The following is a 16,200-nucleotide window of genomic DNA, read 5'->3' as shown; positions in this document are numbered from 1 at the left end:
ATCATCTGTCCCACTTTCTCACCCCTGCATACAAACTTCTCATCAGAAAAACAAAGCTTGTACTTCAGGACCTATTTGAAAGCATCAACTGGGATTTATTTGCACAACAAAACATAGAAGACTACACATTCAGTATCATGTCCTACCTACAGTTCTGCATTGACAGTGTCACAGCAAATCAAATGACTATCCAAACAACAAATCACAGATGACACAAGCTCTGACCGAGGGACCAGCCTTCAGGTCTGGAAGAGGAGCATCAAAGGAGCAAAAGCAGCCTATAGGAATAAAACTGAAGGCCACTTCAGTTATGGGGACCCTGAAGTATGGCAGGGCATCCAGCACCTTACAAATGACAAAGGCTTTCACAGGTTTACGAATCACCAGCACCAGCGACTCACTGACGGAGGAACTAAATCACTACTTCACCTGCTTTGAAGTGAATGAAACTGAGTCTGAGCTGTTACCATCCACTGACAGCCTGACACCTTCTATCAGCACAGCTGAGGTCAGGAAAGTGCTCTGTAGTGTCAATCCCAGGAAGGCAGGTCCAGATGCAAGGTCCCAAACTCTTTTCCATTCCAGGACCCACATAGACAAGTACAGTTGATTTCAAGACCCACCAAAATATGTGAGATTAGAAAACAATTGACATTACTGTAAGCTTATCTTAATTAAAAGCTTCATATGACAGAAATTGAATTAAGTTCACACCATAACAAGCTACTAAATGTGCAATCGATGTGTTCTTACCACTATAATATATATCTGCATTCACTTACATATTTGCTTCATTTGCCCTCGACCTATTGTGCAATCTGTTTACATGCACTGTGCTTACTGTACATATGATTACATTTGCACTCTGTACTTACTTTACAGATCTGTTTAAACTCTGTTTACATTTGCATTCTGCACACATCTGTTTACTTTTGTTTTCATTTACTTTTGTATGTGTATGTGGATACTTTTGAATGAGTGCCAAATTTCGTTGCAGAGCTCTACAATGGCAATAAAGGTATTCTATTCTATTCTATTCTATTCTATTCTATTCTATTCTTTAATACAGTGCGAAGACAGTAATTAAGCCATACACATATTTTCAGTATATTTTATTTTATTACACTATCTGATGTTTCAAAACACTTAAGAATTATGTATTTTGTCCCACTGAAAAATAAATAAATAAATATTACCAGCATGCTCAGGATTTAGTAACTGCAGTAACATATTTAAGCTTGTTTAAAAGGTTACTGTTGTTAAAGGAATGTGTTAAATGTTAATCTTGGACTTGATTGGGTTGTTATGAAATGTTCTGTGTGAGTTGGGTCAAGCCCTGCCCTTGTTTGCGTGTGCAACTGCGTAATTCGCTATAATATAGCCTACTCCGGGATATTGGTTTATTTGGAGTCAGAGTGACTGTGACTTGCGTCAGAAAGTGTGTAACTTTAGTAACGTGCTGACTTGAGAGATACGCGAACGATTTAGAACGATTTGGTTTAAAATAACAATTCTTTCACGAACCCGACTTCACTCGCTAGGCTACTGTTTAACTGGTTTGCTGTGGACCTGTACGTATTGTCTTTGAAAGACACAAAGGTGAGTAAATGACGACAGAATATTTATTTTTGCTAAAAATATTCATATAAAGATGTTTTTTTTCACATCTAAGTTTTGATCTCTTTTGAATTTGCCCGTCGTACAGCAATAGTAAAGATAGCGGTTCGAAATGTAGTTTTCGTTTGGCTAGAAATCCGCAGTGTGCTGTCATAGACATGTCAATAATATTGCCATGAAAGAAAAATGCACAGCTTCAAAAGTTGGTCAGTTAGGGGACTGCACCCAGCGGTATCTTCTGCTAGGTTTGTGATTTTTATTTATTTATTTTTTTCTCACAGTGAAGCTTTTCTGTAGTTCTTATTGTTTAAAGCCTATGTCTACAAAAAAAAAAAAAAAAAAAAAAAGAAAGAAAAGCTTGTCCTCAAAACAAGCTTTTCTCCGCTCTGTACAAAATACATTAATCTTAATGCGCTGGCATCTGAGAGACAAGTTCTAAGGGACCGTCTGCAAAGTGTGAAACGCGAAATATTTTACTAATAAAACATTCACTAACTTCACAGTGTAGTGTCATCAAATTCAGTTCACACATCACTGCTCTCCTGCTGATTATACTACAACACTTATTTTGAAAATAACTGCTTTTGGATAATTTTTATGTAATATTTTATATTCAATAACGTCAATGTTATTGGACATAATAGTTAATAACGTCACTGTAACACACTGTACTTTCATCAAATTCAGTTCACATAGAACAGTGTGTTACAATGAAGTTATTAACTGTTTTTATGATTAAAAAAATCATAAACATATGTAAAAGTAATTATTATATTTGAACAAAATGAGTGTTGTAGTAAAACCAGTAAGAGCAGTGGTGTGTGAACTGAATTTGGTGAAAGTACAGTGAGTTACAGTAAAGTTATTAACTATTATTTCCAATAACAGTGATGTTATTGAATATTAAATGGGAAAAAAAATCCAAAGCAATTATTTTCAAAAATAAGTGTTGTAGTATAACCAGCAGGAGATCAGTGATGTGTGAACTGAATTTGGTAAAAGAACAGTGTTGTAAAGGTAATATGTATTTTAAGGGAAACAGGTCAATTTAGCTCAAAGGGAATAATTTATGATTTTATAGGGAATTTGAACAGTTTCATGGCACCGATTCACTGAACGAGCCGTATAACATCAACTCTGCACGGGATATTAAAATCCAAAATATAGGGATGGCATTATTTAATAGCATAGTAGCAAAGATCGGCAGTTTAAGACATTAACTTGTGAGCACAAAACACAATATACTTCTCTTTTCAATATAAATAAGGCTTTATTTGATAAATCTAAGACATCAAATCAAATCAAATCAAATCACTTTTATTGTCACATTACCACAGCACATGTGCCTTCGTGAGTGAAATTCTTGAGAGCGTGCTCCGGACAGTGCAGAAACAATTTACATATAGACATTACCATACATACGTACAGACTTATACAGATGACAATGTGTAATATACACATACATATACTCAGTACACACACTGTACTATTAGACAGACATGCAGTTACCGATACACATTATACACAGTATGTAGTACACATTCTACGTTATATACACACACAGTAATATGCGAAGATGCAGCAGATTATATATAAACCGGATGTGCAAATGTCATGGATGTGCATTGGATGGTATCCACATGTAAACTAATCTAACACATGAACACAAGCATTCACACATTCACACGTTGCAGAAAAAGAGAAAGTGAGGAAAGGATGAGTTTAAGAGAATGGAAATATGAATTCCCAAGTTTACAGCAATATGTGCTATTGCATAGACCTGAACAACCATCAATCACTTATTTAACCCTCGCACTGAGTTTCTCAATGAGGTTAAAATTTATATTAAACGCACCAGCTCAGCAAAAATATGGAGGTTACTTGCTTGCGTTGCCTTTAGGCATTCCCATTTGTCGTCGTCGTAGAAAGGGAGTTTCCCGAGGTTGCTGATTGGCTGACAGTTCAGTGGTCGTTGAAGTGATGTCTTGGGAAGCCAATCGTTGGGCGTTGGCTGGAGATGGTTTCAGTTGCTAGTTGAAGTTTGAAGCGGGTGCAGTCGAACTGCATTTTGCGGCAAACTTAACTTTTGAACACGAAACTCAACGAAAGAAAAGAAACTAAAGTGAAAGAATAAAATGAGGTAACGAGACTAAGTGTTTTTTCTTCTCATCGTGGTGTTAAGTAGCAGCTGACATGTAGGCCAGAGCATGCTCAAAGAGTGCTAAAAAAAAACAGCATCAAAATGCGGTGGCAAAAAATGAAGAGACGCAGGATTTGATGGTGTGCTGAGTTTTTAAACTCGGCTTTCGGATCCATCCCAATGGATGTCTTGACCAATTAGAAATGATCTTACATTACTATTTCCAACAACAAATAATGTGCCTGTGTACTGTGATGAGTCGGCTGCCTCCCCCCTTATTATCATCACCACCCTGTCCCGTGTTCGCCGCCCTTCACCAGGCTCCTGACGGGAGTGGGTGTGTGAGAGAGGAGGGACGCTGAAACAGCCAGGGCTGGCGGCGTGTGATGAGGCGCACCTGATGTGAATAGAGCCTCATTACCGCCGCTGTTTAAATGCCGAGCGACTCTCCTCGGGAGACCGGTCTCTTCCCCGTGCATGCACGCTGGTGTCCTCGCGGGTCCAGGAAGGGAGCGTCGAGAAGAGAGACTGCCGCACCCGTGACGGCTGACGGGCCAGGATGCCGGGCCGTTTAATCCCCCAGAAATGCCGGGAGCCAAGGAGTAGGACGAAGCCGCTGGAAAGAAGCCGCCGCCACTCGCTCCCGGATCCGAGAGGGGAGCGCGTGCGGCCACCGGACTCCGCCCCTTCCCTGGACCCTTCCTTTCCGAACACTGCCCTCCCTCACGAGCCCCACAGCACGACGAGGACACCAGACCCCCTGTTTATTTTGGACACTTTTACCCCCTTTTGGACACTATATTTGATTATTTTGTTTAATAAAAACCTCTCAGAGGCCTGACGCCACACCCACTGTGTCTGTCGTTTGCTCCTCCCGCCACAGTACATAAACATTGTCCTAAAAAAGTAACATTATCCTGATTTCTGCATAATTTCTCTCTCAATATAGCCTTTAACTCTGAATTATGATTTGTACCCCCTTTATTTAGTGCCTTTCACTTGACTTGGTGCACACTTTGTAAAGTTGTTGAGATCTCTTCTAAAGCTTCACATGAGAGAAATATGAGACCACCAGAGTCTGTAGCTAAGGAGAAAAATCTGAGCACAGTGTGTGATGTTGTTGAGATCTCGTCTAAAGCTTTAAAGGAGACAAATGTGAGAGTGTTAGAGTTTTTATCTCAGGAGAAAAGTTTGAGAAGCAGTAGACTCAAGCAAAAATCTCCATTTGTTTCTTAAAGTAACCTCATTTCTGTCTAGGATAAATATTTGAGATGTTAAAGAGATCTCACTTCTGATTTTTCTTTCCTGTGTGATAAAAAAGCCCTGTTCACACCAAGAATGATAACTATAAAGATAACGATATTAGGGTCCACGCCAGTGAACAATATTGTCTGTTTATTCTCAGCTCATGCGCGTCTGCCACTTTAAATTCTCAAGCTCATTGTAGCAGGATTGATTCTGATTGGGTGTCATTGTTTTTATCATTCATCAGCTGGAAAAAAAAGTCGTTCTGAAAGTGATTCTAACAATATCGTTTTTCTGTGCCTTAATCGTTGTAGTTGTGGTGTGGACTCTTCTATTCTTTAATATTGAGGACGATTTTTAGAATTAGCCTATATCTTTATCATTATCTTTATCGTTTTCGTCCTTGGTGTGAACGGGCCTTACATACGCACTTAATTGCAGAACTATATTTAATTGATGACACATTTCTATCAAACATAGGATTAATTACATTGCGGAATTAATTTGCATGGATTTACTTTTGACATGCATGTCACACGTCACTCTCCACTGACACATGTTCGTGAAAAGCGGAGGTGTCACCAGATGTGCCACTGGCTTCCATGCCTCAGATGCCATGTCATCAGATGCGCCTCGCCTGAAATGTAGGCGGCTGCAGTGAGGGGAGGAGTGAAATAAGTGCAGTCAAGACGGGCAGTTCTGACCTCTCGAAGTGGAACAGATACCTACGAGATCAAAGGCTTATATCGCGTTATTCTCACTCATGTACTGTACTGCTGATAAACATGATATAATTTCAGTTCTGTTGCTTTATATGAAAATAAATATGATGGACAAGACTTTCAAAGTGCTTGCTGTTTAATTCCATACGAAAGGCGTATTTATCACCCATTTTTACTTTAATACAAACATGTATTTTAGATTTTTATAGAAATATGACAACAATCACATATCTCACACAGAGATTGCACTGTCATTAGTGTTTGGGAATATTCATGCATAGTTTAAATACGTAATCACATGAAATCAGATAAAAAAAATAAAACATTTTAGAAGAGAATGCAACATCAGTTGTCTCAACCAATGAGCATTAAGCTGTGTCGTCAGCCAGTCATTTCCCATCATGCTTTTGCAGTGGTGGAAAGAGTACTGATAATTTGTACTTAAGTACAAGTGGTATTACATTGCTGCAATACTACTCAATTCCAAGTAAAAGTACTGGTGCCAAAACAGTACTTTAGTAAAAGTACAAAGTACTCTTCTCAAAAACTACCCAGAGTACTAGTTCCTTGTTACATTTTAGCCGGCGATATTTAATAAATTACCAAAATAATATTAATTCATATGAAAGATCTATGTAGATAACAGCTACTTTGAACAAAACCCACTTTTATCTTATTAACAAAGTACATGAATTAGTGGCCATGATACAGGAATTTCTAACTTCAATACCTTGAAAAAATATCAATATTAAAGTACCCGTTACCTGGAAGTTACAACTGAGTTCAATGTTGTGATGTATTTCCGATTGAAACAAAATATTGAATAAAGGGAGGGGTTTTATTGTGGTGCACCTCCACTCCACCTCTTGCATATAGCAGATTCACTGTTGGATAGTGGTTAAGAATATCTGCTTGTTAAGTCTGACATCACGCTTCACTGCTTCTGGGTCCTAACGCTCTGCCAGATGGCCCAAAAAACACCAAACTTTGCTAATATACACCTATGATGTCATGAAATACTGAAAAATTATAACCCTAACCTTTATCTCCATACTGAAATCCCAGATGGCCAGACAGTGATTTGGCTAAAATATTAGTGTCTGGGACACTGTGAGCACGGAGACTGTAGTGTGCACAGCAATTTGTTTTTAAATGCTTAGTTTAAATATGTAATATTAATTAAATAGTGATCATAAATGGCTGCTGAGATAGTATTCTCAAGTGAAATAAGTAGCGGCTTGGACCCGGAAACAGCATGCCTTACGTCATGACTTAACAAGAGGATTCTCCCCAAGCCGTCAAACTGACGTCAGAGCGAGAACGCCATTCCAGAGTGGAAGCCAATTTTCAGGTTTTGATTAAATATTACAATGGCAGACAATTTTTTTCCAGGTGTATTGACTTGCATGGTTTAATTGTTCGCTACAAGACTAGTAAAGTGCACTAAAAAAGTAAGTAAAGGTTAGGGTATTTTTTTTTTATTTCATGACGACTTTAATATAGATATTTTAATATCTTTTTTTTTTTGACCATCCATTTTTTCAAGGCAATCGTTATTTCAAGCTTTGAGTGATTTAATCCAAGTCTTCACAAAAAAAAAAAAATAATAATTATATAGCCTACATATAAACATTGATCAATTACCATTACAAAAATCTCAATCTTAAACATTTGCTCATTCTGTGTAGCCTATCTGTGTCTTTAAAATAGGGTAACTTTGTTGCAAAAGCTTACAGCACAAAGAAGCATGATTTCAAATTTGATTTCAAACTGAACTGAATTTACAAAAAAAGTACACAGTCAGTAATAAAATTATAAAACAAATTAACTCAATTCAGTTGAGGTATTCAAAATATGACAAGACTGAATTTTTATAGGCAGTGTTTTAAGAGCCATATTTATTGTATTATATACACTCACCTAAAGGATTATTAGGAACACCTGTTAAATTTCTCATTAATGCAATTATCTAATCAACCAATCACATGGCAGTTGCTTCAATGCATTTAGGGGTGTGGTCCTGGTCAAGACAATCTCCTGAACTCCAAACTGAATGTCAGAATGGGAAAGAAAGGTGATTTAAGCTATTTTGAGCGTGGCATGGTTGTTGGTGCCAGACGGGCCGGTCTGAGTATTTCACAATCTGCTCAGTTACTGGGATTTTCACGCACAATCATTTCTAGGGTTTACAAAGAATGGTGTGAAAAGCGAAAAACATCCAGTATGTGGCAGTCCTGTGGGCGAAAATGCCTTGTTGATGCTAGAGGTCAGAGGAGAATGGGCCGACTGATTCAAGCTGATAGAAGAGCAACTTTGACTGAAATAACCACTCGTTACAACCGAGGTATGCAGCAAAGCATTTGTGAAGCCACAACACGCACAACCTTGAGGCGGATGGGCTACAACAGCAGAAGACCCCACCGGGTACCACTCATCTCCACTACAAATAGGAAAAAGAGGCTACAATTTGCACGAGCTCACCAAAATTGGACGGTTGAAGACTGGAAAAATGTTGCCTGGTCTGATGAGTCTCGATTTCTGTTGAGACATTCAGATGGTAGAGTCAGAATTTGGCGTAAACAGAATGAGAACATGGATCCATCATGCCTTGTTACCACTGTGCAGGCTGGTGGTGATGGTGTAAATGTGTGGGGGATGTTTTCTTGGCACACTTTAGGCCCCTTAATGCCAATTGGGCATCGTTTAAATGCCACGGCCTACCTGAGCATTGTTTCTGACCATGTCCATCCCTTTATGACCACCATGTACCCATCCTCTGATGGCTACTTCCAGCAGGATAATGCACCATGTCACAAAGCTTGAATCATTTCAAATTGGTTTCTTGAACATGACAATGAGTTCACTGTACTAAAATGGCCCCCACAGTCACCAGATCTCAACCCAATAGAGCATCTTTGGGATATGGTGGAACGGGAGCTTCGTGCCCTGGATGTGCATCCCACAAATCTCCATCAACTGCAAGATGCTATCCTATCAATATGGGCCAACATTTCTAAAGAATGCTTTCAGCACCTTGTTGAATCAATGCCACGTAGAATTAAGGCATGCAGTTATGAAGGCGAAAGGGGGTCAAACACAGTATTAGTATGGTGTTCCTAATAATCCTTTAGGTGAGTGTATATTTAGATAAATGGAACATCAGATGGCTTTGATCTGTAATGTCTGTACAATGTAATAATAATAATAATAATTCATTACATTTATATAGCGCTTTTCTGCTTTTTCTAAGCACTCAAAGCGCTCTACATTGTGAGGGGTGGTGTCTCCTCGTCCACCACCAATGTGCAGCATCCACCTGGATGATGCGACGGCAGCCATAGTGCGCCAGAACGCCCACCACACACCAGCTTACTGGTGGAGAGGAGACAGAGTGATGAAGCCAATCAATGTAAGGGGATGATTAGGAGGCCATGATGGTCAGAGACCAATGGGAAATTTGGCCAGGATGCCGAGGTCACACCTCTACTCTTTTCGAAAGATATCCTAGGATTTTTAATGACCACAGAGAGTCAGGACCTCGGTTTAACGTCTCATCCGAAAGACGGTGCTTTTTTGACAGTATAGTGTCCCCGTCACTATACTGGGGCGTTAGGACCCACACTGACCACACAGACCGCAGGGTGAGGTGTTAGTGAGGCCCTGCTGGCCTCAGTAACACCTCTTCCAACAGCAACCTAGTTTTCACCGGAGGTCTCCCATCCAGGTACTGACCAGGCTCAACCCTGCTTAGCTTCAGTGGGCAACCAGTCTTGGGCTACAGGGTGATATGGCTGCGGCATGTAGTGAATGTAGTGATGCAGTTACACAGACTAGGATATTTATATGTACAAATCTGACAAATATCTCATTCTGAAACATTTCTAGCATAAACTTACATCGTAAAGAAATTAAAGTAACATCTTTGATTCTTGAAAGACTTTCTGGTGCATTTCACTTACATCCAATAAAATTTCCAGTAGCCTTTTCATCGGTCTGGTGTGGATCTATTCTGAATGGTAGATAACTTTTGACAAAATTTAATCCAGGATCAAAGATAAATCATTGCTATAAAAGCACGGAGAGATCGCGATTGCACACAGTCTGAGTGCGCACAAGCAATATTAGAGTGAAAGAACAGGCAGTTCATTTGTATAGCCTAAGTTAGACCTATTTGAGAGCTCACATCCAGTTTTCTGCGATTACATACTGTGTTCTCATGTTACAATAAAGCGCTCGCCACATTTGCGCCGGAATGATTAAAATTATGCGTAATACCTGCAATCCCACACTGATATTCAGACTCTGTAGCTGACAAGAGGCAGATGCGTGTCAGACTCACTGTTGGAGAGGAGAGAGACGCAGCATGTATCGGTGTATATTCGGTTTATATTCTGTGGGTAATGAATAATGGAACCGTGTTAGATATTTCAGTACCAATATAGATATTTATGATAACACTACCATGTAGTTTGTTTCTCCAAACTTTGAGTCCATAAGTTACGCTGAGCTCCCTCACTGTCTGATCAGCTCTTCACATGCTGCAGCGGCGGCTTTTCCCGGTTCAGATATCAGGGCTTTTATTGGTCCGTTTATGATCGGATATCTTTATTGGCTACTGAAGTGCCATCAAAGGTTTGAATGTCAGTTTAAATTGTGGGCGCACACAGTAATTAATTATGATTTAAAATTAACGAAGTAGATTATTTTTCTTAATTTATACTTAAGTACAAGTAAAAGTACAGCTTTAAAAATATACTCAAAGTACAAGTACCCGAAAAAACTACTTAATTACAGTAACGTGAATAATTGTAATTCGTTACCTCCACCACTGTGCTTTTGATCAGTGCAGTCGGTGGAGAGCAACTGCGTCTGACTGCGCAATCCGACACAGCCGCCTCGCCTTTTTCTAACCGGCATTCATCTCGTGGTGATAACCAGTGATCGGTTCTGCATAGATATTGCTCATCTCAGACAAGCCTAATGTTAATGACTTGACAAAAGCAATGCATTCTGGTTAGAAAATTTGTCCAACTTTGATCGACGCTGCAGCTGCCTTCCGATCACATGTGCCATCAAAGTACCGCGAGAGCAAAACGAGACCAGCCGCCTAGCCCTGCGTTCCATTCAGAAGGGCTCATCCCTATGCCATAATCCCTTCAAAAGGTTAAAGGGTGAACGGGACCAAACAACTGTCTCTTCTTCTGCCTTCTGCGTCATCATCCCCTGCCCATATGGAGGCCATCATCATGGAAAGAATCAGTGCAAAGGATCATGGGGGTCTGAAGTGTCCATCAGTTGTACCCTTCGAAATGCTTCATTCCAAAGGTCCCTTTGAAGTGGCCAGTTTTGAGCACTTCGGTTTGGAACAACCCTTTAATATGACGGCCACGATTGTTTCACTCTGACGTGCCCTTTGGAGGGCAATATATCCCATTTGGAACGCACCTTATGTCAGGTGCTGCAGTTGCTCAAAATTGGCTGCGAAACCCTTGATGATGACACACTTTATTCTCATTTGTCAGATTCTGTGATGACAAGGACAATGTGTGTTGTGTGTTTATTATAACAATTAAATTCCAATAATGGTTGCAAATCAGTGTATTTATAACAGTAAAAGCTTTTTTACTGTAATCGCACTGTTATATTGGGTCATGTTTATCAAAAAACACTGATAAAACATATTTACCCCCACTTTATTGGTATTTAAATTAGGGCTGCACGATATATCGCATGCTATTGGTCATGCACATCTCGTCAGTAAAGCCGGTTCTGTGATTATTAATAAATCTCCATCACCTGTTTTCAAATGGAGCACTCCATGGATGCACGTGACCAATCGCATGCGATATATCGTGCAGCCCTAATTTAAATAGTGTATGTTTGTTGAACTTTATTCTTGCACAGATGGTGCTTTATTAAGCAGTATATACAAGTGTTTCTGTCGCAGAAACATCTGTGTATTTGACAAACATTGCATTAAATTCACTTCCTCTGTGATCGAGTACGCAAACACAGCGAGAGCATCACTACCGGGAGCAGAAAGTGTCCGACTTGACGTCTCCACTTTCAATTCCACCCCGACTGCAAGCTTCAGATCTTGCCAGCCTGTGGCAGGCTGGAGTAGTTTATCTCGAACAAGCCTAATACCACTACTGATCACATGTGTGCACATTTCGGTGTTTCTCATTGCTGTGTTGATTCCACTTAGATGAGTAAATTAGCCTATTAATTTTTGTTTCCAATAATTATCTTCTGAGAGCTCTATATGAACTCTATTGAAGCCAGTGGCCATGCCCTAGACAAAGATTATTGTATGTGCAAAGAAATCAATAATACTTTTCTTTATCATTTGGTGTGTTTTTTCCTCTTCGGTTTCTACAGTCCAATCCAGCATGGCTGTACGAGCAGAAGTTCTTCTCTACTGGCTTCACAGTATGATTTTAAAGTTTTCTTTCCAAACATTATATGAATAAATTATTTACATAATTATGACTACTTTAAAATTATTTCTATTAAAATTTGAACTTCTTTAAATGTAAGTTATTAAATGTTATTAATAACTTGTCATTATTATTTTGCAGTTATTTGTGCAGGCGTGTTTGCTGATGTCTGGAAGGTGGACGTAGAGTCTGACATGGATGCTCTGGTGTCGTCTTGTGTCGTGTTGCCCTGTTCATTCAAATACCCTGCTAAACAACAGCCCTCTGATCGTACTAGAGCTATATGGCACATGAAGGACAAATGGGAGGATATAATTTTTCATAAAGACCCTACAAAGATTAAAGACAGTTTCAAGGGTCGTACAAAACTGATTGGTTCACTGGGGTCTTTAAACTGCTCCTTGGAGATTGATGAGGTCAGAAACTATGACAACGGCCCGTATTGTTTCAGGGTTGAATTAGAGACATCGCCCACAGACAAGTACTCCTTTGTGGATAACTGTGTGTCAATTAAAATGATCGGTAAGTGTGCTTTTGAGCTCTCAACCTGTGAATACAACACCTAAGTATGTGCTTTTATGTACTATGTGAAATATGTGTTTTGTCATTCAAAATACATTGACAGAGCAAGTATCAAAACCAGAGCTGCAGGCCGAGCAGTCTGTGGAGGAGCATCAACCTGCAGTCTTCAAATGCTCTGTCCGGCACACCTGTCCAACCCACCAGCCCACTCTCACCTGGAGCCACCCTGGAAAAACCATTATGAGCTACAAGGACATTGGTCATGGAAACTGGGAAGCAGAGTCTGTCCTGACCTTCACCCCAACAAAAGAGGATGATCACACCTCCATAAATTGCACAGTCAAGCACCACGGGAATGTCAAGGGAGAAATAACAGTGACTCACCCTATCTTTGTGAAAGGTATAACAATAAAACTGTTCTGTGTATATAATGTTTTAAGTAATTGGGATCATTTTAAGTAATTAAGTTATGTTATTGATTTATCAGAACAATGCAACTCTCAACCAGATTCTCATACCAGTCATCTCTGGTGTTGGAGCTGCTCTTTTGTCTGGATTACTGTGTTTCTTCATTGGTAAGAGATACAGGTGAGTCTGGAATTGACTTAAACATAAATATCACTGACTAATATTAAATAAGACATCCTTGAAAATGGTTTGCACTATATTTGGAATAAATGAAAATTAATTAATTTGATGTCAAATTAATAATTTAGTTTAAAAACAATGATAATTTTAAGAATACGTTGTGACGTTCTGGGACCATTTAGTATTATTTTCTTTTAAAAGACTCATATCTTTCCCAGGAAGCGCAATCCAGAAATGACAATGGGTGAGTAAGTCATAATTTATTTCAGCAGTTTTAAATCAACCTCAGAACATTACTCTGTTTCAGTCTGATTTTTTTTAGAAGTTTGATTTTTTATAGTTTGATCTCATGTCTGTAAACTTTGAAATCACCTAGATAGTACTGTACCGTTAAAAGGTTATAACTTATTTTTATCAATGCAGATCAATGTCTTTAATATTATTTAATATTCTGTGCCCTAAAAAATACGAATTATTTTTAAAGAATACAAAATAGTTTTTCTGTCATAAAAAGACAACAAGACATCATACAATAATTCAAACTGTAAAAGATGATGTGTTATTTTGGATAGAGAGTGGAAGTACATTGTGTTAAAATATTCTTACAGCTGATAAAAGTAACCAGATCCGTTTCCAGTATATTGTAAAGTTCACCAAACTGACCCAACGGTGGTGTGGCTGAAGGTGCACGTTCTGTCTTTCCTGTGCACAAAGTAAAAACTCTTACCTGACCGCTTTAAATTTAGGTTGGAATGCCAATTGATTATAGGTCATTTATATAATAATTTATCTAGACATTTAGTTATTCTATTATCTCTATACTTTTAATTGAGCTTTCGGACTCCGATGTTGCTTAGAGCCTCATGTTGGCCTTTTTGTAGATCTTATGGTCTGTCTGTTCATTAGTCAGAGGTTGTAACAAAAATGTAATATAATATAATTTAATGCGAAAAAAATCATCAGAATTTTTTTTATAAGGATGATAAGCTCAGATGCTGTTTTTTAAAATATGTCTCCACTTTATGAATGAACTTGAACTAAATTAAATATATTGACATTCTTGTGTGTGTGTGTGTTTGTGAGAGAGAGAGGGAGATAGATTACCAGGATTGATTCAGGTGACGGCAGCAGTGGTCCAGATGGCAGAGAGCAGAGACCAGGACACAACAGTTTCTTATGCGTTCTTTTGCAACAAATCAGTACAAAACATATCCTCTTGTGGAAATATTTCGAATCTGAGGTACATTGTGGATAATAGTCGTGGAATAGACTTATTTTCTCACTTGAGCAGGAACTGAAGGTGTAATATTGTCATTCCTGTTTAGATCATATATAGATCAGCACCATCAGATATATAAAAAAATATATATTCTTGAATTATTCATTATCAATAGACATAAAGTATTTTTATATGGTAAACAACAGCCATGTTTTGTAATTTTTCATATTGTTTTGACAAATATTGACAAAAAACGATTAAACTCAGCAGAGTCTGTGTGACTTTACTGAATTCATAGCATATATACTGTACGTATTGTATGTTGTAATTTTCAAAAGTAATATTGCATAATGTTTAATGTTGCGCATGCCTGTAGAATCAATAGATTTTTATATTAATGTCACTCTATTATGAACACAGTATACATGTTTGTAATATTTTTGTGTCTCGTTTGTAAACAAAGCTGCATATACAGCAGAACATTGTTTTATCATTAAATTTGACAAAAAGCTGATGTTACTTATCCTTATTGAAAAAGTCAGTATATTCTTTTTGTTGTAGACACCAATCACCCAGAACCAATGCAAATCTGAGTGCAGAATAAAAGTCAGTATTTTATTCCTAAAAATAATATTGTTTCTATTATTACATTTTCATACATAGTTTCCATACATTTTACAAATACATTACATTAACTGTGAAAAGTTTTTTTTTTGCCAATTACCTTTTAAGGTCCTTAGCCATCTTCAAGAAACAGTTAAAACACATCTCTTCCATCTTTATTTGACCCTCTAACTCTAGCACTCTCTATTCTAATTATACTTTATCTATTTGTTTTCTATTTAATAATAAAAAAAAATCACTTGACCCTTGTCGAAGAAAAATTCATTTCGGTTGATTTTGAATGATTCTATGTGCTTATGGAACAGTGTGTAGTGCATATTTTTCTTAGAACTGCTGTGTAGGCAAAATGAGATATGGTTTGGGGCCTAAAGGAAAATTATGAATGGGTTACAACGCAAGACCTAAGATGGGCAGAGGGGAACAACTGGAAGACCCGTTGGCGTCTGTCCATGATTTAATGGGCCATTATGAGCTTCTGATGAACTTCTGAATGTCTGTCAGAAAAAAAGGACTTCTACTTGTCAGAAAATCAAAGACTCAGATCCAGTAGCGAGTGAATAACAGTTTATTATCTCTCAGAATAAGGAAACAATAGCGGTTTCAAAAATCCGAGGGTGACGTCCTAGCTCGAAGAGCAAAGGTCCGTGAACCAGAACCCAGCCGAGGAGGAAACAATCCGAGCAGGAGCAGAGCGCAATCACAGAAACAAACTGGAAGCCAAGGAGAGAAACAAACAGAAGTGAGCGAGACAACGAACTGACAAAGGGTCGTCAAAGAGCGACCCAGATACAGGCAGTGAAATAGGCTGCAGGTGAAACACCTGATTAGGATGTGGGGTTGCAAGAGATGGCAAAAAACACACAAAACACATAACACGCACACATGGAAAGAGCACACGGACCCATGAACCGTGACACTACTACTAAAAGTAGTACTTTTTTACTTTTACTTAAGTATGTTTTTGGCCAGATACTTGTACTTTTAATTGAGTAAAATGTTCACTGAGTATCTTTACTTTCACTTGAGTAAAATTTTTGAGTACTTTTTACACCTCTGAAAATAAGCCGCTTTTCCACCGAAATT

General features: G+C 38.4%; 1 protein-coding gene across 1 annotated transcript; it reads left to right on the top strand.

The window, feature by feature from the left end:
• Nucleotides 1-1,383: 1,383 nt before the first annotated feature.
• LOC306854069 (sialic acid-binding Ig-like lectin 14) lies at nt 1,384-14,696 on the top strand. The gene is made up of 7 exons (XM_079391868.1): nt 1,384-1,603; nt 12,024-12,156; nt 12,306-12,686; nt 12,790-13,086; nt 13,174-13,274; nt 13,493-13,522; nt 14,358-14,696. The coding sequence occupies exons 2-5, from the start codon at nt 12,117-12,119 to the stop codon at nt 13,263-13,265; spliced, it is 810 nt and encodes a 269-aa protein (XP_079247994.1). The 5' UTR covers nt 1,384-1,603; nt 12,024-12,116; the 3' UTR covers nt 13,266-13,274; nt 13,493-13,522; nt 14,358-14,696.
• The last annotated feature ends 1,504 nt before the right edge of the window (nt 14,697-16,200 follow it).

This window comes from Barbus barbus, assembly GCF_936440315.1.
Source record: "Barbus barbus genome assembly, chromosome: 34".
Taxonomy (NCBI): Eukaryota; Metazoa; Chordata; class Actinopteri; order Cypriniformes; family Cyprinidae; genus Barbus; species Barbus barbus.
This window is presented reverse-complemented; position numbering and strand designations above follow the sequence as displayed.